General features: G+C 39.3%; 1 protein-coding gene across 4 annotated transcripts in view; it reads left to right on the top strand.

The window, feature by feature from the left end:
• MAST4 (microtubule associated serine/threonine kinase family member 4) overlaps positions 1 to 24092 on the top strand; it is a gene marked incomplete at its 5' end in the record, with an annotated part of 585767 nt that overhangs the window by 283988 nt on the left and 277687 nt on the right. The window contains one exon of one of the 4 annotated variants that reach the window (XM_082620667.1): positions 4292 to 4366. The exons of the other annotated variants lie outside the window; for them this stretch is intronic. Coding sequence (XP_082476793.1) covers positions 4292 to 4366 — 75 coding nt within the window. The remainder of the gene's footprint in view (positions 1 to 4291; positions 4367 to 24092) is intronic. 4 annotated transcript variants of the gene reach the window in all.

Below are 24092 nucleotides of genomic sequence, written 5' to 3'. Positions count from 1 at the left end.
CAATTTAGTAGTAGAGACCAGCGTTTGTTGAAAAAGGAACTAAACTAGATCAGAAAATAGAGCGCATTGCTGGTAGTACTGGGAGGCATTGTTTCATGACGCAAAATGTATTTCTCAATGAGCATCACAGTGAGAAGTTAGAAAGTCACTGGGTTTGCTTTCATAGGTGGGAGTATCCCTTCCCCTATCCTATTTTGATGACTCTCCTCTTGAGCCAAGTTGAAAAACCTGGGTCTGAAAAGAGACAAGAAAAACATGATGTACTTTTATCTTTACAAGGTTATGAATTATGAAGGTTTTCATAAATTATTGTGGTATTTGTTCCATAGTTTTAGAAGCCTATAATATCATCGTCGAAAATGTATTCTAGCACATTTCTTCCATGTTCATTTGGGTGTCTGATCCCTATTTTGATACACCTGGTAATTGCTAGGTCTCCCCAGCTTGTGAATTCTTCCAGTTGATTTATTTTCATGGAGTATTTTGCCTTTGTGTGATCCTAAATTGCTTTATTGATGTGCAGGGGTGCCTTTACCAGGGCCTGTTTGCAGTAGCTTTGTTGTACGTACTTAAGTATAGTGTTAAGTAAGAGCTTTGACTGGGGGTGAAATATATTTATTCAGACAAAAGGATGTCTCAGAGTTGGGTAAAAATGCTTATTCTTATCCAAGAATGCATGTGATTCTTTTCAGAATTAAAACTCCTTTGAATGGATTTTTAAGAAGTCTTCTAGGAGCCCTTGAAACAATTATGTGATTTTTCTATTTTTTTTCTTATATTAAAATATCTAGCTGGAAATGTCTAATGATATATTTCTTAAAAAAATAATGGAACGAATGCCAAAATTATAGATACACTTAGTTTTAAATTTTCCTTGTGGCTCTAATTTTGACATAGAGTAACTTATACCTGATTTAAAGAGTTAGGCATTTAAATAATCTGATGTCAGCCACTAAATTCATTGGGCACCCATTGTTTCACACCTGATATATTGTTTTCCACAAAACATTCTTGTAAATATGTATATGTGATGCAGATTAGGCTGAAGCACTACGCTATCAGATCTGTAATGTTTAAGGAACAATAATTTCTTTAAAAAGTATGATCTGCAGTGTTAAGGGAAGTTTATAATTTCCAAAATGACTTACTTAACAGAAGTCTTGATGAAAGCATTTAGCATGGAGATGAAATATGCCTCATTAAGTTTCCAGGTTATGTACATGTCAACACTTCTTGTGTCATCTTTCAGTAGTTCAGTTACATAACTGAGGGCTGCTACTTTTATTAGTGGTGATCACAGCAAATGATTTTGATAAGTTAACCTAAGCAACATAATGTGCTTCTGTTTCCACAAAACTAATGGTGAGGAATCCAACCCTCCTCCTTCTGCCCCCCTCCCCTGGTAGTAAAGAGCCCCTATTTACATATGTAAATAAGCCATTCAGTTGAGAGCCCCGTGGGGCCCACCCAGGTCCGATCTGTTATTTTGCTGATGTTGACGGCATTAGCCAGGAGGTAAATGGTACCAGGAGACTGATGTCTCAGACTGGAATGACGGATACCAGAGGCTGAAGGCTGTCATTTAGGGGGAGAAATGGATTCTTGGGACTAAGAATTTTGGAAGAAAATGAAGGCACAAATTTTGTCTTTAATGTTGGCCTGAGAGATATAATTTAATGTTTTTCTTGAACATGGAAAGCTATACATACAGATTTGTTATATAAGGATGTTGCTTTCCTACCATACCATTTTTGAGGGCCCTCTTTGCTTTTTAAAGAATGTCAGATATTTCACAATTGAACTCATAGAGCTGGCTATGGTCAGATACCTTCCCTGGCTGTATGAGGGAATCTGGCCTGTAATAAGAAAGGAAAGCTTTTAAACGAAGGTCTCCCTAAAGTGAAGAAGTCCAGTTTCTAATGAATTAAATACTTCTCAAAGGTTCCTATCTAGGACATAGCTATGTCCACCTTTCTACAAAGCCTCAGTAACTCTAGAACACACAAGCCACCGACCACCACCAACTTTTTTTGTCAACAACAGAATACAGTGTGACTATTTTTGAAAATTAAGATGAATTTAAGACATGAGTCATATGGAGAAAAACTTGCTCTGAGCTGTTCAGAATCCCTTTATTTCTATTCCATAAGCAATTCATTAAAATGACATTAATCCTCCAGGCTGTTCTTTGGTTTCTATTAAGATGTATTACTGGAATCTGTGTAAATATATTGATTATCTCATAGACCTATTTGTTCACCACAAGCAGACTATTATTACAGAGTCATTGTACTTCATAATAAATGAGACAAAGTGGACCAGGTTTTAAAAACCCACCTGCCCCCTCCATTCCCCTTGAAGGATGTGCTTGCTCTCTTTAAACCAGCCTTTCGCAAAATGGGAGTTTAAGATTGAGAGTCACAGTTTAATATCAACATCTGCCCCCTGCTGAGTTCATGGTGCAATTAGCTAATTAAAAAATATATAACATTTTTCACCTTGAAGTCAGAAGAAAAGCAATAAACCACAGGCTCAGGATTTAGTTAATTTGCACATTGACTGTAATTGTGTATTTAACGCCAAGATTAATTTTTTTCCTGATGAGTGGGAGCCTGGCACTGTGCACTGGAACTCTTAAGTTGGTTGTAATCATTCCATAGGGAGGTTGATAAGGGCAGATAGTTCTCTGGATATATTAATGAGGATAAGTATTTATTTACATCTGATAACTTTTTTTTAGGAGAAAAAGCATTAAACCACTTTCTGATAAACCATTAAATTTAAAGGAGGCTTCAAATCAAACTAAATAAATAATCTGATTTTAAAAAACTATTTCTCATGTAAAATCTATTGATTCTGTTGAATGGGAAATCTTACTCAATTTTGTTTGTTTTGTTTTGCCAAATATTCAGTGAATTAATGAGAACAATTTCTGCTGTCAAAGCTTTGGTACATTTTCTAGGTCAACCGAGATTTAAAACTATTGCCTTGCATTTTTTCAGAAGAGGGTAGGGAAAGAATGCGTGTTGGCAGGGCAGTTAGTAGGAAAAACATAATCCTGATGTGCAATCTGCTACTTATAACATTTCCTTTTTGGAAGGTAAGCGTTATACTTTGGATACTGAAGCAGTAATTGTTGGTAATTCAAGTGGGTGTGATTGATCCATGTCTTAAAAGTAACAGAGCTGTTATTCTTAGAAGAAAAAAAGAAAAGAATTCTCAAGTATTATAATCTAGACATTGCATTTTTACCTAAGTAGAGGTCTTTTCACTCTCCTCTGTGAGCAGATGCTAATACTCATCTGACAGATATTTCACTCCCTAGGTAGATGCTCACTTGGACCCGGGGCTTTATGCCCAGGGGTTTTCTGAGACCGTATCTCTGTTGCTTTCATCTCCCCATCCCTGAAGTCAGTGCTCACAGTGGATTGTGCTTGCTTCTTAGATTCTTGTTTACTGTTATCCAACTTTGAAAGATGGAGAAGTGAAACTCTATACCATTCATGGGGGCCCCTATTCCAAACTTTTCCTTTAAAATACAGTTGCTTGGGTTTGTGTGTGTGTGTGTGTGTGTGTTTGACATGGAATGAGTGATGGGAGGTGTTAAGTCTTCCTACATGATCCATTTGTCCAATATATATACAATGGTTTGTCTAAGGAAACGACCACCCTTCTACACAGGTTAGGTTATAAACTTAATGCTCGATCTCTGTTCCATCCAATAAAATTTAACTGCATTCAGGGGCAGAGTTTTTGGTGGCTGCCAGACACCAGGAATTCTGCCAGGATGAAGAAGAGAGGAGCTTCTGAGGCAAGAGAGTTTTCTTGGTTTGGGGGAAGACGGTGATTTCCGTGTCTTTTTGGTGATATCCAAATGGGCGGCACGTCTAAGAATGCCCCTTACTGCCTTCTGCTATTCTAGGAAGATTGACTTCATGTTCAGGGAAATCGTGCTCTAGTTTTCCTTAGTATTCTTGAAATATAATTAGAGGCAATATCAGGTAACAGGAAAGTGCAGATTTGATGGGAAATGTGATACTGGGCTGTGTTCATGACTTTATCACACACATGCATATACAAGGCTATTTTTAATAAAATGACTTGCACGTGGCATGTGGTTTTGTGGGGGAAAATCGTGTCATGTCTTTTTGTTGTTGGATTTTAGCTGAAACAGACAAGTACAGTGCCGTTAAATGCTGTCCCTCTCCCTTTTCCGACCATTTTCCCATCATCCCACGCCCCACCTTCTCCTCTCCCACCTCGTTCATCCCCATCTTCCATTCCCTGTCAGGAAGGGCAACCTCCGAAGAGCCATTTCAACTCAGCCCGACATCGCCAGAGACTAGTGGACCCAGCTGCTTCAAAAGTGAGTGTGTCGTGTCCTGTCGCATGATGTATGGCGGTGTGGCCCTTGTGAGGAAAAGGGTGTTGTGGGTTTTTATTTACGCTGGTATGTTTGAAGGCTTTAAAGGAGGCAAAGTCTCCTCTATTAATCAAAGGCCATTCACACCAAGGGAGTTCTGGCGTTGAATCACCAGACCTGAAAACAAGCAAAACCCTGATAAGTAGCACCTGCTGGTTTCTGTGGTGTAAATACTCCCACCGCAGCCAATTTCAAACAGCAGTTTGACAGAAGCAACTTCAGAGCTGAGGAGAGATGCCCAGTGGAGCTCTAACATATACAGATCCAATTGACCCAAATCCTAGTTAAAATAGAGCAGAAAATTAGGAAGTGAACCAATTTGGAGTATCTCTTACCTTTGTTTTCAATATAATGAATTTCATTTGAAGTTTAGATAGTTTTAATCAATTAATGACTGTATTTAACAACTGGCTTGTAAAATTCCTGGAAATTTACCAAGCTGGTGTGGGTGGGCTCCAGCACATCAGTTCCACGTGTGATGTATTCGTTGAGAATAGTCTTAAGTCATTTTGGTCATGCCCAACTTTTAGGGTCTACAGAAAAGTGGCTGAGGTTTTGAGCAAGGATTTGCTGTTCCCACACAGCTCAAGTAAGTTGCAGGCCAGTTGTGCTGCACACAGACTTCTATTAAACAGACATTTCCTGGCAAACAGGCACAAAGCGTTCCTGCAGCCTGTCCTATAAACTCAGTGAAGTCCCTGCTCTCAGGCCTTTTAAGTGCTCCAGCCAAATCTCGTTGGAAGGTTCCACTTAAGGTTGACCTGGCAACTTTCCGGAGGCAGGATTCTCTCATTTTTATGGTGGGCGTCATGCAATGGGGCTTCTGTGCCCCAGCTGCTGGACATAAGGCCATTGAATAGTTGGGCCTCGGGTGCCAGTCCTAAGGGTCCAAGTTACAGACCTTCATAGATTCTTATGCGCTGCTCATGCAAGGGCAGAGAATATCTCTAAATTGACTTTGCCGATTCACTTACCTTAAAGACCGCTAGTTTCAACAATGAAATCCTGTTCCTAACATCCTGAGAACACTGATTTTGATTTCGGCAATGAAAACCCATTCCAGTATGCCAATTAGCAACATCTCGGGTGTGACTGAGATACAGATACCTCTGATGTAATGCTAGTTGACCACCCTGGGGCAGGGGGAGTCAATCCTGATCAGGGCTACTGACTGGGTATAGGATATAATTTTAACCAATACATAATATCACACTGCCTGTGTGGTAGTATTTGAAAGTGGACTCCAAATGTCATAGCCTTTTGTTACCTTTATTAAGTACCTGGGGTGCCCCCACCCCCAAGCTCCAGACAACTCACTTTGGCTCAGGATCCTTGTGATGAAGTTATGAAAGTTCTGTTAGTATGTGAGGGAAAAAAATAAACTAGCTCTGAATAAGGTGAATGGATTCATCATGTGAATCTTGCTAAAGTAGAGCACAGCTCAGAGTACACCAGGTCCTTCTCAGACCCCACCTAAGAGTTTTCATTAATGAGGCACTAAAACATCCTGTGGTTAAGCACACTGTTAATGTGTTTAACTGCTTATGGAGTGGTTAATCCACTGTTATACCCAGCATGTACCCCTGGTCAGTGGTGTTTTAAGGACTCAACTCAGCGTGTGCTTTTGTTCCTCCTCTTTCTTTTTTCCTGTGTTCATTTCATTCTGCTTGGCATTTTCAGAAATATTGTGCCTCCCCCTGCAAAGAGCTGTATATTACACTGCAAATTAGCTGCATTCCTTCTGTTGAGTCTTTTTGTTGTTCCATTTTGTCTTGAGTGAGAATCATGGCTTCTTTTTCTAGACACACTCTTAGAGGAACTCATTAAACTGCTATAAAGAAAATGTCTGGTGCCTTAATGTGCTGTGTGAATAGGTTCAGCCAGTGTTAACAAATAGGCTTTAAATGTCAAATCCTTTCCTCCCCCAAATACTGCAGGACTAAGGATTTGAGAAAGGCCTAAATTTTTTCCCTAATATTAGGAACTGATGGGGGAAACTACATTTCTTGTGTGGATAGGTTACTTGGACAACAAATAGCAAATGGAAATATGCATCAGTGTAGCCAGTGACCTTTTGTTATCAGTACATTGGTGCTTAGAATCTGCACTGTATTTTCTTCAACTCAATAATCTGAGTTGTAGTAAAAAAAAAAAAAAACCCTGGGTCGGTAACAATTTACAGTAAACCAGCTGCCAAATCTTTTGAGAACACTGATTTTGTTGAGTCGGCATTGTAATCTGGGAAGAAGTGTGATCAAGTAGAGATACTTAGTTTCCCATTAGCAATACAGAGGGGTGGGAAGAATATCCTTGACTGGGTTGTACATTGGGCTTTGTCATAAACCAGCTCTATGGCCGTGGGCAGCCACTTATCACTGAACCCCCATTGCTCAAGGTTTTCTCTTCTATTAAATGAGAGTTTATTAAATGTTCCCTTAATCAAATTATGGAATTATGTTTCTTTTCCATTAAGGCTATTTATAACTAGATACTTCACCGTTTAGTCTGAGATTTTTGAATAGCATTTCTCAATCCTAAAATCCCTCTACAAACGGCATCCTTTCTCATGACTTGCAAGGCATTATTTTTGGGTGGTCTTCTATCAGTGTCTTCAACGGATGTTAATTTTTAAAACAGAATTACTTACTTTAAAGCTATGGGGGAAAATATGGACCAGAAGTAAGGTGCTCATTTTCTGCTCAAGGAGTTGGCTTTTTTTTTTTTTTAGCCTGAATTTTTTTAATCTTAGTCTTCGAAAGCATTCGAAAGTGCTTTGAATATAGGAAAACAAGCCTTTAAATCTGTTTTATTTGAATAAGAGTTAAAGAGTTAGGGAGAAATTAAAGGTAAGTAATGTACCTCTGATTGGCTAAACTTGTCCACTGAGAATTTCTAAAATGTCTTTTGTTTGGAGAATATGCTCACCTGTCTATCCCCCAGTATGAATGCTGTAACACATTAAATGAACAAAGAATGAAGAAAATGGGCAATAGGAATAATAGTTCAAAGACCACAGAGCAGTTATTTGTGGAGCTGGTAAAGGCTTCTGTTAAATAAAAATCAATGTGATATGGGAGCGTCGGGGACACGATCTGGGGAGACAGGAGGTGGACAGAAGATAACACAAGAGTGTACAGAGGATTAGTTTTCAAACCTCCTGGCATTTCAGCACAAAAGAATAATGAAGATTTATTCTAGATGAACTGTCACTTTTCATTGGAAGCTTTGCTGATCCAGAATAAATAGGTTCATAGAGACTGTATTGAAATTTTGAGCATGTGACAGTAAGTAGTGGTGGGCATAGCATCTAATACCTTTCAAAACCAGGAAGTGCTGTAACATTCTATCCTCTTAAAAAACAAACCGAACTCCCCAAATGGACAGGTATTCCAGCTAACCAAAACCCTGCATATAATTCTAAGATACATTGTTTCAGTATGCCTTAGGGCTTGAAAATCCTTTATACTAATTCTCAGCGATTTCTCTACCTTTTTCTAATGAGAATAAGGTTTATAAAACCTGGGCTCCCCTGCTGGGAAAATCAGCCCAGAGCTATCTCAGATGGTCTTCTTTTCTCACTACTATAAACCTTTTAGGATTGATCCTTTTTTCATTTTTATCTCTCTGAAGAGTAAATGTCTCTGAGACCGTAGAAACCCACTGTTCAGAGGGGGCAAGAGGCTGCATTGACCAGAGTTCAGAGTTGCAAAGATGATGTAGAATAAAAGCCATGGAAATCATGGAATTGTGTTTCTCTCTATAATAGCAAAAGAAAATAGGTTGATTTTTCAAGTACTAAGGGAATAGGCTTTAAAATATCTACATTTTGAGCCTTATTATGCTTTGAGTTTCTGGATGGTAATTAATACCCTCCTAGTCCCAGGAATTTCAAGTGTTAAAGAATAATTTCTTCTCTTTTGGAGGATGTAATACTTGTTACTATATTTAAGGAGGTAGAAAGATGAGGAAGGAACTGGGAAGATTGGTTGCCATAATTATTCTGGGAATATTTTAGTCATATAAAATGTTGTATTATGTAAAATTTTTTTTACAAAGGCTTTTAGGGGTGATACATTGATGACAGAAATTTTTGAGGCAGCTTATAGTTTTTGTTTGTTTGTTTTACATCAGCCATCTATAAATTGCCTTTGGTCCCAGCTAAAGTAGGTGTGAATCTTATATCTGCAACTTAATAGCTATGACTTTGGGGCAGTTACTTAATCACCCTGAGAAAGCCTCAGTTTCTTCATCTGAGAGCAAAATAATATCCACCTCATGAGATCGTTTTGAGGAGTAAATGAGAGAATGTATGAAAAGTTTTTACCACATAGATAGGCACTTAATGAGTGCCAGAAAAATTGTAGCTATCCTTTAAATTATGATTACTCTTATGGTTATCAGGTAATCATTATCTAACTTTTTGAGGATTTTTTTTTTTCCGTCTTGTAAGATAAGGGCTTAGGACCAGATGATCCTTGAGGTAGAATGTCTGTATTGTTAAAAGTCTGTACAGTTATACTTATTTTTGAATGTTTGTCATATACTCACCTGTGTGGTAGGCATGGAGGAATATAACTTGTAGGATTTAGTTCTTACCTTCAAGAATGTAATGTAATTGGCAAAGAAATAATGCAGAGACAGTAATCAATTGTTCGGTAAACAATATCAAAGGGGCGTTGATTTTGAACCAAAAGACCTCTGTGAGCCACACTCAGAAAAGGCTTCCTGGAGCCGGTGGGTTTTCATCAGGGCCCTGAAGGAAGGAAAAGGCTTTAAAATTTTTTTATTTATTATTTATTCATTTTGGCCGCGCCTGGTCTTAGTTGTGGCATGCGGACTTCTTAGTTGCAGCATGCAAACTCTTAGTTGCGGCATGCATGTGGGATCTAGTTCTCTGACCAGGGATTGAACCCGGGCCCCCTGTATCGGGAGCTCAGAGTGCCACCCACTGGGCCACCACGGAAGTCCCAGAAAGGGCTTTTTAAACCTTGAGTATGGGCATGAACATTAGGAGAATGCACAAGGTAATGTGATGGGCCAGACCGGAATGGAGGGAATAGGTGACATGGAGGGGATGCTCCTGTATGGCTGTCCCTGATGGGATGCAGGCGGGCTTTGCCATCACGCAGACTGTTCTCAAGTTCTATGTATTAGTTGTGTGGCCGAGGGAAAGTCTCTTGTTTCCTCATCCATACAGCGGGGGAATAACCTCATTAAGATTGTTCTTATAATGAAATGGTCTGGTGCATACATTCCATAGAGTGATCGGGCTGTTTTGGGTAGTAAAATGACAGTTCTTAGTTAAACTAGACACAGTCTGCCCTACGAACCAGCAATCCCGATCCAAAAGAACTGGCCTCTGTTGGAGGACACAGATGCTTCTTGCAGCATTGTTGTTACCCCAGAAAGTTTAGGGATGTTGTGGGTGTAGACAGCTGAGAGAGTGATTGGGAAAACAGGGTACATCACATAACATCTAGCAGTTAGAAGCAGCAGCCTTGAAGGGACAAACAACAATGTGGATGGAGCCTAAAACATATTACCATGTGAAAAAACAAAGCTTAAACAAATTCAGTTCTTTTTTTAAAAAAATTATTTTTATTTATTTATTTATTTATGGCTGTGCTGGGTCTTCATTTCTGTGCGAGGGCTTTCTCTAGTTGTGGCAAGCGGGGCCACTCTTCATCGCGGTGTGCGGGCCTCTCACTATCGCGGCCTCTCTTCTTGTGGAGCACAGGCTCCAGACGCGCAGGCTCAGTAATTATAGCTCACGGGCCCAGTTGCTCCACGGCATGTGGAATCTTCCCAGACCAGGGCTCGAACCCGTGTCCCCTGCATTGGCAGGCAGATTCTCAACCACTGCGCCACCAGGGAAGCCCACAAATTCAGTTCTTTACTGCCATGCTTGTAATGTCGATTAAAAATACATGCACATCATACAACTTGCATTTTCCGGGAGCTCGTACAAATAGCTGAATATCCATCAGGCACATTAGAAAGGTGGGCTGGAGACAGGAGAGGGGTGTCGAAAGTTAGGTGTGCAAGTAAGTAAACCGATGGGTGGGAATAATATTCTCTGTCTGAGGAGTATGATTAACCCTACCCTCTCCTGTATACTTGAATCTCCCCACATGAAAGTAGGTAGATAGGCCAAGAAATATGGTATAAGGGAGACTTAAAGAAGTCTCTAGGAATGGAAGCAGTGCTCCTACAAATCATGGAGCAGCTGACACTTATGCAGCCCTGACGCATGTCCGCCTGGTTCTAGGTTCTGTACACACAGGACTAACAACTTTACTCCTCACAGCATCCTCAGGAGGGTGGTACTGTTGATGGCCGTTTGGCAGGTGAGGCCACTGAAACGTGCACGGGATCGCACGGCTAGAGTAAAATGGGAGCTGGGATTCAAGCCCAGTCAGTCTGGCTCTTGGGATCCCTGTTCTTAACTATCCTGCCTGGCTGCCTGTGATGGACATAGCGGAAGTGGTGAAGGAGGACCAGACCCTTTCCACCTGTGGTGCCCTTGGACCATGCCTGGCAGTTGCAACTACTTCCTTTTTGTGGAGGCTGCCAATTTAAAAAAAAATTGCATGTACTTGTGTGTGTACGTGTGTGTATAAAACTTTTTATTGAAATACAACATACATTCACAAGCGTATAGCTTGATGAATTTCCAAAACTGGACAATCCTGTGTGACCAGCACCCAGATTCAGGAACAGAACACAGTGGGTAAGCCTGAAAAGCCAAAACTTCTGTCACTTTTACTGGGCATGAAGTTAGGATTGCTGGAAAGCAACATCATGAAAAACATAAGCCTTTAAAAGTGAAAACAATAGAAAAGTCAAAGATTCTAAAAATTGCTACAGGTTTTGGATGTTTCTAAGGTGTAGGAAAAAACTCTCTACCTTTTTTCGATTTTTACCACAGTTAGTTGCTTCTGTTACTGGTAGTGGAGGGCACAGACCACTCATGAAGGAAAGCAGAAAGTCTCTCAATGAGTTCAAGGCAAACTCACCTTATCAAAGGGTAAAACAGATTGAGCTGCAGGCCTTAGACATAAATAGATAAACATGTACATGGTGCGGATCATCAGGAAGGCCTTGAATGGACAGGTAAATGAATTTTCACCTCTTCTCTGGTCATTGTTTAACTCCATGTCTTTGATGTTCAATCTAAACTCCTATGGACTGCACTTGTCAGCTTACAGGACAAAGCTATGACATTGTACATCACACTCGAAGGGTAATGTTTTCCCATATTCCAAACGATCAGTTCCCTTCAGGTTCAGGCTGAGTCTGAGGTTGCATTTTGGGGCTACACTTACAACATGATCTGTCTACCTGGCACACCTGTGCACAGTTCATTGCCTTTGGCAGACAGCACAGAGAAGTTAAATCACTTGCAGGAGGTCCAGAGCTAGTACATGGTGAAGCCCAGTTAGTCCCTGTGCTTAGCCACCACACCGTGCCCTTTGCACCACCATCTAGGAGGGGCTCCGCCCTTTCCCGGGCGACACCCTGTACTGAGTGGCATTTCTCAGGGTTCAAAAGGAAGGTAACCACAGTACCCGTGGTGATGTTCTTCTGCCTCCTGTGCCAGAGACCTCCTTTGACCTATATCCCACTCTCCTGCCACCTGACTCCACAGCACTAGGGTCCTACATAATGCTGCAAAACTATCTGAAAAGCATTCATTCTCCTTACCGTTCCTTTGTGTGTCCCTCCCAGTTTACAAGGATGTATTTCTCTGTTGGCTTTAACAGAATTCTAGAGCCCTAACAATTCAGTTGAAAACTGGGCAAAGGGCACCCCAATTTTTTCAGCCTAACATCTCTCTACTCAGATACATGCAAGTAATTCTACAGAAAGTGGATTCCACTTATTTATTTCCCATGATTCTGTGTATAATGTATCATGTAAACACAGTATTGAAGCAGTCAAAATTACAGGGCGAAAACATGCCTTTGGAATTCAGTTCCGGTAACTCATACTGAACGATTTGGCCATTTTGTGGCCAGGCATTTACAGGATTTAGTGCTTAAGCTTGAAGGTGAGTATAGCCTGCTGCCTTTTGAAGAATCACTCCCTAATCTTAAAAAAAAAAATCTTGTTATTGAGGTATAACATATATACAGAAAAGTACAGATATTTTAAGTCTGATATTATCCCAAAGATCTGAGTGATTTTTTTTTCTGTAAGAGGAACAGATATCCAAAAAATGCAGATATCAATGAACTTTCACACACTGACTATACCCAGGTAACAACAGCAAGATTTAAAACACAGAGTATTACCACCACCCCAGCAGACCCGTGTTACCCTTGTAGCAGTTTTCAGAATGTTTAAAATTTCTATTTTTGTTTTCAAAGTTGCATTTCTTTCCTGATACTGCTTGCCAACATCCTAATTCATTATCCAGTAAATATTTGTTTTTAAGAAAAGGGTGGGATTGGGCTTCAAAATAGAGGTAAAGAACAAGTGTAAAAACCATATCATTGGCTTTTAATATTTTAGTTGCTGGAATTTCTATTTTAAGGCCATTTAAATGTTGTGACTGAAAATATTGCGGGGAAAGAACTGTTTAATTTGGCCTGTTTCTCTTTCCTAACACAGATCTTTGTAGCAGTTTTCTTTCTCTCTCTCTTTTTTTTTTTTTTTTTGTTTCAGCTGGCAAAGATTAAGTAGGCATAGGTGAATTGTTACAGCCCAACCTCTCTTGTCCTTAGGTGGGTTTTTTTTTTCAAGGGCTTTAAAAAACTGGTGAATTACATTTGTTGACTTTTCTCAGAGTCATCAGAGTAGTGCTTACCAAAGACTTGTGTAACAGGCAACTGGCCAAGATGAGATTAGCGATTTATTCGAGGAAGGGTGTAGGAAATCTTTTTAATTTAGAGGTGAAAAGATCATCAGATGGGTTAAGTACAGGTTATCCAATTTAGCTCTAGCTTTATGAAGAATTACTGAAATTGTTTCTTTGCCTTCAAGGACTTCTGTATTCTGTTTGCCCCTTATACCCCTCTACCCCGAGGCAAAAAGGAAAACAAACCAAAACATAACCAGCAACTCTAAAAAAGTAATTTAAACATTTAGCTAGGCAACGCTTATTTTGCCTGGGGGTGTTCTATGGATTCTGATAGGGTTTTGGAAGGAGTTTCTTTGCTGACAGTACTGAGAAGAGCAGCCTGAGCACCTCAAACACACTTGCTGGCCAATGCTTGGAGACCATGGTATCCTTTTGTAACTGGCTTGATTATCTTGATAACACCATTGCCTGTTTTAACATTTTTTCAAGTTAATGTTTTTTAATAAGTTCTCCCTTTCCACTATCTCACACATATTTATCTGCTTCTTGTCTGAAAAAGAGATTTGACTAAGATGTGCCCAAGTATGATTTTCTTTGTATTTATTCTGCTTGGAATTCACTGAGCTTCTCGGATATGTGGATTGATGCCTTTCATCAATTTTTTGGAAAAGTCTTTGGCCATTATCTATTCAAATATATCTTCTACTTCATTTTCTCTCCTCTCCTTCTGGGGCTCCATTTGTACCTATGTTAGGCAGTTGGATATTGTCACACAGATCTTAGACACTCGTTTTTGTTTTTGCTTTATGCTTTATTGGTGATTCATTTTGGATAATTTCTATCATTTTGACTTAAACTTTATTTATCCCTTCTTTTGCTTTGCTCAGTCAGCTGGTAATCCATTTCACTCTGGTATCTTTCAGTTCAGCTTTTCCTCTTGTTCTTTATTATTATTATAGATTCTATCTCTCTAGTGAAATTTGCCATGTCTTCATTCATGTTGTCACACATCTTTGCCACTGTATCCTTTTGCATAGTTATTTTTGAGTCTTTGTCTGGTAACATCAAGATCTTGGCTATCTCCGCATCTGTTTGTATTGCCGGTTTCTTTTCTTGACCATGGATCTCAACAGTACCTGCACAGTTCAGGTAGTGAGCAGAATGAGTCATCACCCTGACTCAAGTGGTGTGGCATAGAAGAGACACACCTTTTCCTGGAGCTAAATATTATTTACCTCAATTTCTACTGTTCTTTCATTCAAAATGTTTGGCACCTACTCAGAATTATAAACGCATGAAAAAGCAACATCTATTTCTGAGGCTTCCTCTTCCACTTAGAATGTGGACAATGACAAGAGACCATTGTTGTTATCCTCACAATTAAAACAAGGTGTGTAAGCTACAAAATCATATTTTAATAAATAATTTAAAAAGCTAAGGGCATAAGTAAACCTAAAAGGGAACTCCAGAGTGATAAACTCTTGAAGGAAAAGGCCCATGGCTATCATGGTGGAATGTCAGGAGGAGGAGGAATCTGCCATGGATGGGTAAGAGAGGAACCAGACAAAGTGATAACATACTTTTCATTTCTAGCTTTTCTTCGCATCTTCACACGTGTAATTGAGAGTAATGGTCTCTTGTGATTGTCTACTTCCTGAATGGAAGCAGAAGTCTCAGAAATAGGAGATTTGTCCAAGGAGATCAGGGAATTTGCCAGTAAGGGAAAAGGGAACAAAGAAAAGCCTAACAATTCATAAATAGGGGCTTAGTTGTGTTATTCCATCACTGTTAGACACACATGACCGAGATAATAGTCCTTATTTCCTGGGTGTATCTTTCACATGAACTGTAGACCTATGGCATGGTAGTCATGTGTTTTTATGCCTTGGGTTTATTTCTTTAGCGATTTGATCACTGTTGGGCACGAGGGATTTGTTTATGTAGCTGTTGTTTTCAGTCTTCTCTTGGAATTGTTGTGCAGTCTTTCAAGGTGTACTAGGGGACACTTGATTGAATTACAGTGTAGAGCGCCTACCTCTTTTCATCAGAGTGCAATACCAGACTGAAATTCAGTTACTAAATGCAGTCACTGGTGTATCCCATGGCAGTGATTTGGTCTCTGGTTTTCTTATGGTCACCCTATCATTGTACTAAAGTAAAGGCTCAGTTAAACTTACATTTCTCAAAGCTTGTTCTGTGTATGTGCCTCAGTGATGTTTTCCCCAAAGTGTTCCATGGTTCCATTAATTTGGGGAACACTGCAGACCATGGCCCTTGATCTTGTTAAATAAAATGCCAATAATTTAAAAAATCTTGGGAAAATCTTGCAGTAAGTAAGTTCTCTGAGCTGTATTAGGTGTTTCTCAAACTTGCTTGAATACAGAACTTTTACAAAGGAACTTTTAAGTTTTTCTTGTCAATACCCATTAGCAAAGTTCTTTGGGAAATGTTGAGTTAAATGGACCTGTTGCTCTTTATTTCAAGGAATATGAATAATTCATATTGGCTGCCACTCTCTACACCTGGGAAATGTCTTCCCCACTGTTTTCTGGTAAGGAAACTAGCATTTTTGGAGGGAGGAAGAGCTCTAATCCAGAAGATTACAGCATTATACTTAGGGCCTGCTACTTAGGACAGAGCTAATGTTGTCCTCTGCCATTATAGGTGTGTACTGGTCTCAGCCTCACTTGTCCAAGGACTGTCCCAGTTTGCTAGTCCAGGAAAATTAGGCTAGGTCAGCTGTCACATCCCCCCCAATGAAAAAAGACAGCAAGCTGCCTAGACTGAAATTAGAAGGAAAAGTCAATCAATATATTACCTTTCCTTCCATGTGTTCCTTGCCTGCTGGCTGAGTTGTGCCTTCTCACTGCGGTGGTAATCTCTTCCACTAAATTCTGTTTTAACCTTGCAAATAGGTGAAAGGAAGGGCACAGTTAATAACATCTTCTCTCCTACACCTCTGAGTATATTATTTGGGCTGACTCTTGCTCCCCCTTCCCCAGCCCCCGCCTTGCATGGTCCTGCTTAGATGGAGAATTAGGCAAGTAGCTGGTGTCACTTATTGTGGGAATTTCTGTGAGAACTTTGTCATGCTCCTGCACAGACAGAATGCAAACATGTTTGTGATTTTTGACAGTAGCCAGGATCTAGGTGGAATAGAGGTTTTTTTCAAAACATTTCTCAGTCAATATGTTTACTCTCCTTCACCAGCCATGCAGTGTGATACGGTGCATCACCAATACTTGAAATAGGCTGCAACAGGAGGTCAGAATAGGGCATAGATTTTCTAACACAGCATGTTAGATGGAATGATTTTGTGTACTCTGAAGTGGAAAATTCAATCAGAATTTTCCACACTTTTTAGTTAAAGCAACACTGTTATTTATTGATGAAAGGTAGACTGAGAGAAATATAGAATGAAAACAGAGTAGATGACAAATATAGCATTATTCCTGTCCTAGTGAGAAATACTTTTTCTCTTGTAATTTAATGAAAGCTACACGAGATAAAAAGCGTCTGCTTAAAAGATACACTATGGAATGCTTGGAACATATGCCAACTTGTTTTTAGCATGTGTGGGGGTAAAAATGGAATCAGGCTTTTTAAGAAGTTTTTTCTTTTTTTAAATTTATTTATTTATTTATTTTTGGCTGTGTTGGGTCTTCGTTTCTGTGCGGGGGCTTTCTCTGGTTGTGGCAAGCAGGGGCCTCTCTTCATCGCAGTGCGCAGGCCTCTCACTATCATGGCCTCTCTTGTCGTGGAGCACAGGCTCCAGATGCGCAGGCTCAGTAGTTGTGGCTCACGGGCCTAGTTGCTTCGTGGCATGTGGGATCTTCCCGGACCACGGCTTGAACCTGTGTCCCCTGCATTGGCAGGCAGTTTCTTAACCACTGCACCACCAGGGAAGCCCAAGAAGTTTGTTTTTCATTGAGATGGACTTTGTGCTTGACAAAGGGCAGTTACAATGGCCCAGGTAATCTATTTTGGCTTAGTTTTAATGCAGCAGAATTCATTTGGAAAGCACCTGAGAGTATCAATAAGAAATTCAAGGATAGATTCTCTGAGCTTTCATTCAAGTAGATTATTTAAATGTATTACTAGTTCTCATCTGTGCTTTGGTGCACAGACGATATATCAGCATAACTACCTATTGTGTAGATGAACACTTTACACTTTCGAATTGCAAAACCTTAGGGTTGCAATGTCAGATTTGTGAATGAATATTTAAGGTAGAATAATAACCTAATATTAGCATGCTCGATGTGTGCCAGTCACTTTTCTAGGTACTTTATGTGTATTCTTTCATTTAATCCTCACAATGACACTATCAGCTCTTATGATTGATCAGCTCCAGTAAGGGAAGGAAGCCACAGAGAGGGTAAGTCACTTGCCCAAGGCCATCGTCCTAAGCCAGGTTCCTGAGCCTCCCTGGCTGTCTGCCTTCTTACGGCTCTGCCATCTCAGCACTTTCCTCCTGGTGAGCCTAAGGACACGTGGGTTAGCAACTTAATTCAATTAGCGTATAGCATTTAGCACTTAGGGTTTTTATATTTAAGTTCTATCTTTAAAAGATACATATAATCTCTTATATGTGGAATCTAAAATAACTGAACTAGAAAAATGAGAGTAATGGTGGTGACCAGGGGCTGGGGCTGGGGGAATGGGAGAGATGTTGTTTAAGGAGACATACTTGCAACTAACACGTAAATAAGTCCTGGAGAGCTAACACACAGTAAGTGATTATAGACCACAAACTGTATTATAAACATTAAGCTTGCTAAGAGACTAGATCTTAATTTTTTCCCATCACTAGAAGAAATGATAATTATGTGACATGATAGAGGTGTTAGCTGACACTACAATGGCAATTCTGTTGCAATACAAATGTATCAAATCAGTATGTTGTACACCTTAAACTCATACAATGCTATGTCAATTATATCTCAATAAAAAAAAGAGACATGTAATTCTTTAACAGTCTATTTTACTTAGCTACTTTTTTCCTAATTGATACATAATTGTATTCAGTGTAATTTAGTTTACTTTCTCTTTTCTTTTTTTACTAGCATTTAAAGTGATAGGACCATTTAAAAGCATTAGTGCCAATTCATCAGCTTGTCTAAATTGTGTGACTTTGAAAGATAGTTTAGGCCGCCTGTAATTTTGTATTCTTCAGTGTTTGAGAGTTGATTTTCCCCCTTTGTTCATACTATGTTATAGTATAGTCAGTTTAGACTGTTGGGTTTTTTTTTTACTTCTATAGACAGTGCATCCAGACTTGACTATGAATTTCAGGTTTCCAAGGTGATAGTGTAATCCAGTAACATGTAGCTTCTCTATAATACAGCAATCATGTCAGTACAATAAGGTCTAGTATGCTTTTTATTTTTAAAAGGAAGAACCTAGTTAGTATCATAGAAACCATAGTGGAAATCCCCTAAGCTCACCCCTGAATTAAAATGGCAGCGTTCACATATGATAAGGGGGAGAGCTTCCTGCTCGGAAAATACTTAATTTTTCAGTTAGTAAAAATAAGAGGCCACCTTATGAAAACTTTCCTGGGTCTTCAGTTTAAATGTCCACTCTTGTTGTAGTCCTTCTAATCCAAAAACATCACACAAGGGATCATTTTGACTTTGAGAGAGAGGATTCTGTCTTTGCAGTGAGAATAGAATTCAGTCTTAGGGAAGAAGCAATTAAAACCCCAAAGCCTTTTATTGCTTTTGATGCTTAAAAAAAAAAAAAAAAGGCAAAAACTCCACTCTACTTTAATATTTTCTGCTAATTAACTGTCACAAATGCGATACCATTAAGTTTGGAGTCTCTTTGGTTAACTTCAAAGTCATTAACACACACTGTGCGGCCCTCCCAATTGATTTTGGAAAAAGGAACCACATTGAGAGATCTGTAATCAGTGTTTCCAAGGATTTTGTTTCTCATACAATCTAATCCTAATTTAAGGAACATTTGGTCTTTTTCTCTGGGTAACAAGCACCAGCCCTCCTAATGCTCAGAGTTGAGGGTGTCAAGGTTGTCTTAATGCCAGGTGTACCTTTGGATACACTGCTCCAAAGCTGACTTTGGAGCATGCAAACTTCACTACTATTTTTGGAGAGTATCAGGAATGTATTTAGCTGCAACTAACTGCAAATGCAACTAACAGCAGCTTAAGTAAATAAGGACTTATTATTTCTCACATAAAAATGTTTTTTGGTTGAGTGTCCAGAGCTGGTGCAGTATGAGAAAGGGTCATCAAGGCTACTTTGTCTTTGCTATACTATCCTTAATGTGAGACCACTGACCTTGGGCAAATCATAATGTAACTTTTCCAAGGTTCAATTTCCCCATCAGAAAAAAATGGTGGTCACCCTTCCTATAATTGCAGGGTAGGGGTAAGGCTTAAATGAAACCCTGTAGGAGAAAATGAGTAGCACAGGGCCTGGCACCCACTAGATTTCTTGCATCACAGGAGCAGCCCAGCAGCACCAATTTTCATGGGGGATGGGGGGAAGGTGTGAAGCAAGAAATAGGGAATCCTACCTTACTCTGTGTTCTTCAATCTCAGGGTTCCCAATTCCAGTGTACTTTCAGCTGGTGCTATTTGAAATAGCACATTGGAGAAAATAACTTCCAAAAAAGTCCAATATCGTACCCTTTAACAAATAGAACCTATTACTTACTAAGTAAAATATATCCTTTGTAAGGCAATTGTTTATTTTATTCTGTGACCTCTTTACAATAAATTTCAGTACCATTAAAGGCTTAAGACACATTATTGATTATTTGAATATGTGTGTCATTAATCTTCCATCACCCTCATACATTTTATATGTACATTTTAAACATCGTCTTTTGCATTTAGATGGAGAAGAGTGGTTTCAGAAGAAAGCAGACTTGTGTGTATAAGCTTCATATAGCACTTCAAGAGCTCCCTTGAGCTGATTTGCCTGTAAATTTCTACACTAAAATGGGCTTTCAGAATAGTGACTGCTAGATAAACTATAGAGTATCTTTAGTAAATAAAAATGATTAATCAGCTGGATGAATTCACTATCACTGGTCAAATAGTCTCATCCAGTTCTGTTTCCTGGTTCTATAAAAAGCCTTTTTCTTTTTGTATTAAGGTTGTCTGTAATTTTAATAGAACCTTTGAATTATTATCTGATTTTTGAAAATTGGTTCATAAAAGGATATTGATTCTTTAAATTAGGGGTGGTTGAAATATTGTTTATGGGCCAGGAGTCTCCTTTGATGGACCCTGGAAACCTCGATCAAGAAAACTTATCTTAAATCTGTGCTACGATACTCTTAAAAAAAAACCAAACAATCACAACTCTTAATGACTGACTCTGGATTGGACAGTAACGTTGGTGTGGAAATGCAGGGGAACCAACAGGTAAAACAGAAAATCTGTTAAGCAGGGTCTTTTCTAGTTTTGCCAGTCATTGATATTCATTTCTTTCCCAGGGCATTTTCCTGGGTAATGAGAAGATTCTAAAATCAAATAAGGCTTTTGAACAGTGAAGATGTTTGCCACTGTTCTGTTGAAGAATCCTATAGATTTGTAGTGATCCTAAGAGGTGTCTCATATCCACTATATTAACTATCCTTTTAGAAGCTTATGAACATTGTAGCTTTTATTGATTCCAGGGAATTGTACCCAACAGTAAGCAATAAAAGTCCATAGTAACTTTCTTCCCATATAGGAGTGTGCAGATCAATATTTTGAATTTACTGTAATTTGCTGGTAACGGATGGAAGACCTGAAAAAATTGTGAAGCCTTGCAGGGCACAGCTGTGCGATGTTGCCTTTTTATCTAAGCTCACCATAGGTCACAGGCTTTCCCAAGTAACAAGAAACATAGTTAAGTGGCAGGGCTGATACGCGTATTTATCAAGAGCCTTCATAAGTCTCTTCTAAGGGAAAAAAGAGAATCACAAAACTTGTCCACGGTGACCTTAATTTTATAGTCCTGAAGGACCTCTAAATGTGCAGTCTTAAGGGCAATTAAAATTTTAAATATCCAGCATTTGTGTTTGATCTCCTTCTGCTAAAGGAATTTTTTCTGCTGATTAGTAACAGGGTGTGTGATTTCACTGAAGCCTGATTTGCTTGGAATCTTCCAATTGTTCGACAGAACTGTGCCCAGGTTCTGCATTCAGAGAGGACAAGGTAGGCGACCTGGGCACTTGCTCTTTGATTTTACCCATTCCAGCTCTTCATTTGTGCCCCAGGTGGCACATCTGATGCGAGTATCACACTTCAATAGTAATGGCTGACATCTAGGGTGCTGGTGTGTTCAGGAACTGTGCTACATGCAGGATGTGCGTTCTCAGTAGTCTTCTCAACACCTTATGGCATCAATTGTAATATCCTCATTTTATAACTTAGAAGACTAAGTCTTAGAGAAGTTAAAGAGATTTTTCAAGGACATTTTCCAGCGTTGACTTACATTAGAATATAGGTATATCTGACTCTAGATCCTACTCACTTCATCACTATGAAGTATACAATGGGCTTAAATAAGTATTTTTGTTTAGCATAAAGTTTGGCTGATCTAATATACATTTTCTTGTTTTGCTTCCTTTGTTGCAAAGGTCTGTGGCTCCTCTCATTTGATTTTTTTTATTTTTTATTTTTTATTTAATCAGTTATACATATACATATGTTCCCATATCCCCTCCCTTTTGCATCTCCCTCCTCTCATTTGATCAAAAGTGACACACTTTTGCTTGAAAGAGACAGTATTTTGCTCTTTAAGAAGAAACTGAAGACATAAAATACCGTATGACTGTGGGCTGGAAGCTCCTAATCTTGAGGAAATAAATGCACCTCATTTAGTATATAGTAAGCACTCAATAAACTGGAGATCTTATTAACATTAAATACTAGTTATTACTCAGCAAACCCTGCAGAGAAACATGGAGACTTAGGAGGCAGTTTTCCCTTGTATAATACTGAATTGGAAGGCAGTATATATATATATATATATATATATATATATATATATATATATATAAATGTGAGATTCCCAAGCTTGATTTTTTGATGTCAAGGGTGTAGTTAGGAAGCATCAAAACCCCTAGTAATTGGCTGGAAAGGAAGCTTGTTTCATTTGTTCATTGACTTGGGGTTAACTGATGATTTGACTTGTTATTGCTTTTTCTACTTAAAAAGGTCTGTGTTAAAAGTAATGTGTTTGCAAGGCTTTGCTTCAAATAAAACCAGAGTCTATAAAAATAACTTAAGTGTGAAATTTGCTTAGAAAGAGCTGCAAAGCTGCCGTGTAACATTCCTTTCTAAGAGTAATTGCCAGTGTGTTATCAGCTATGAATGCAACTTGATAGCCTACATGAGGGGAGTCTGTGGTACAGATACACCAAATCTTACTAGGTGATGAAAAATAATTAAACTGCTCTGCACTCAGACTGCTGCAGATTCAAAAACAAGCTAAGCCATTTACCATCTCTGTGACCTTGTGTTGCTACTTAACTGGTCTGTGCCTCAGTTCTGTCAAACGGAAATAATAGTGAAAATTAAGATAATGTACATCACCATTGCAGTAAACATTAGGGACTGTTACTAGATGGGTGAAGGCAGATGGTCTTAGTAAAGAAAAACATTCCCACCAATTGTGTAAAAATTTTAAAGTGGAGGAGGGGTTTGTGATGAATGATATTTAACTTTCATGCAAGAAAGACCTGTGATGCCCACCTTTGCTCTTATCTTACTTTGCAAATCTATCCCACATTCCCTCCCATCTGGGACTCTCTGGTCTAAATTAAATGGTTTTGCCATCCCCTTATCCACATTCAGATGTCCATTATTTAACTTTTGGATGGGCCTCTTCCCTAATCTCTGGATGGAGCCCTGCCCTTAGCTCCTAATGTTCTAAACCTTCCCAGGAGTTAAGCATTTCTTTTCAACTCCAGTAGATCCCATACACACACTTCTCTCTTGAATTTGCTCCTCCCCTCTTTCCCCACTTCCTCTTTCTTAGTCCTGGCACTGGGCTATGCTTCCGGGACAATTGAATAAGCCTCTGAGTTAATTCTGTCTGTCTTCCATAAGCCATTTGACACCTTGATACCAGAGTGATCCTTTTTGACATGTAAGTTTGACCATCTTATTCTCCTACTTAAAATGTTCCATGAGCTCCCCATTGCCTATAGGATAAAGACAGACTCTTCCAAAACCCTTCTATGATTTGCCTTGTCCCTGCTTCTGTTCTCATGTCCTGTTGGTTTTTTCTTTCTACCCTCAGTTCCGGCCATTCCAAGTTTACTAAGAGTTGTGTACTGTTTCACTCCGCTGTACTTTGCAGCATCTGTTCCCTCTTCTGGAATGCCCCTTTCCTCACCCACTCCTGAGGCTGCCTAGCCAACTCCCAGAGCCCGTGGAAGAAAGACCAGGCTTAAGTATTGCATCACTTGGGAATATTTGAATTGTAAGGAACAGAAACCACAGGTTAAACTGGTTTGAACAATAAAGGGACTCGATTGACTCACGTAACTGAGAAATCCAGGTATAAGCAAGACTAGATCCATTGTTTCAAAGACATCACCCAAGACCCAGTTTCTACCTGTCTTTCTTTTCTGTCAGCTTCTACCCTGCGGCTGTCATTAGCTTCTTGGGGTTAATGATCCTCCTTTCCTGTTAACTCTCTTGGAAAAAGGAAGAAGGCATTCTTTCCCAGGAGCCTGGAGCAAACATTGTTTTGCATCTTGTTTTCCCAGATTGAATCAGATGCCATCTTTGAACCAAATTACTCTGGCTCAGACAATGAACTTTGTCATTAGCTTAACTTAACCTGAGCTAAGCCTGGAGGTTGAGAATAGCTCAGTTCCACCAGATTTTGTTATCGT

The sequence above is a fragment of the Mesoplodon mirus genome, assembly GCF_964341445.2.
Source record: "Mesoplodon mirus genome assembly, chromosome: 5".
NCBI lineage: Eukaryota > Metazoa > Chordata > Mammalia > Artiodactyla > Ziphiidae > Mesoplodon > Mesoplodon mirus.
This window is presented reverse-complemented; position numbering and strand designations above follow the sequence as displayed.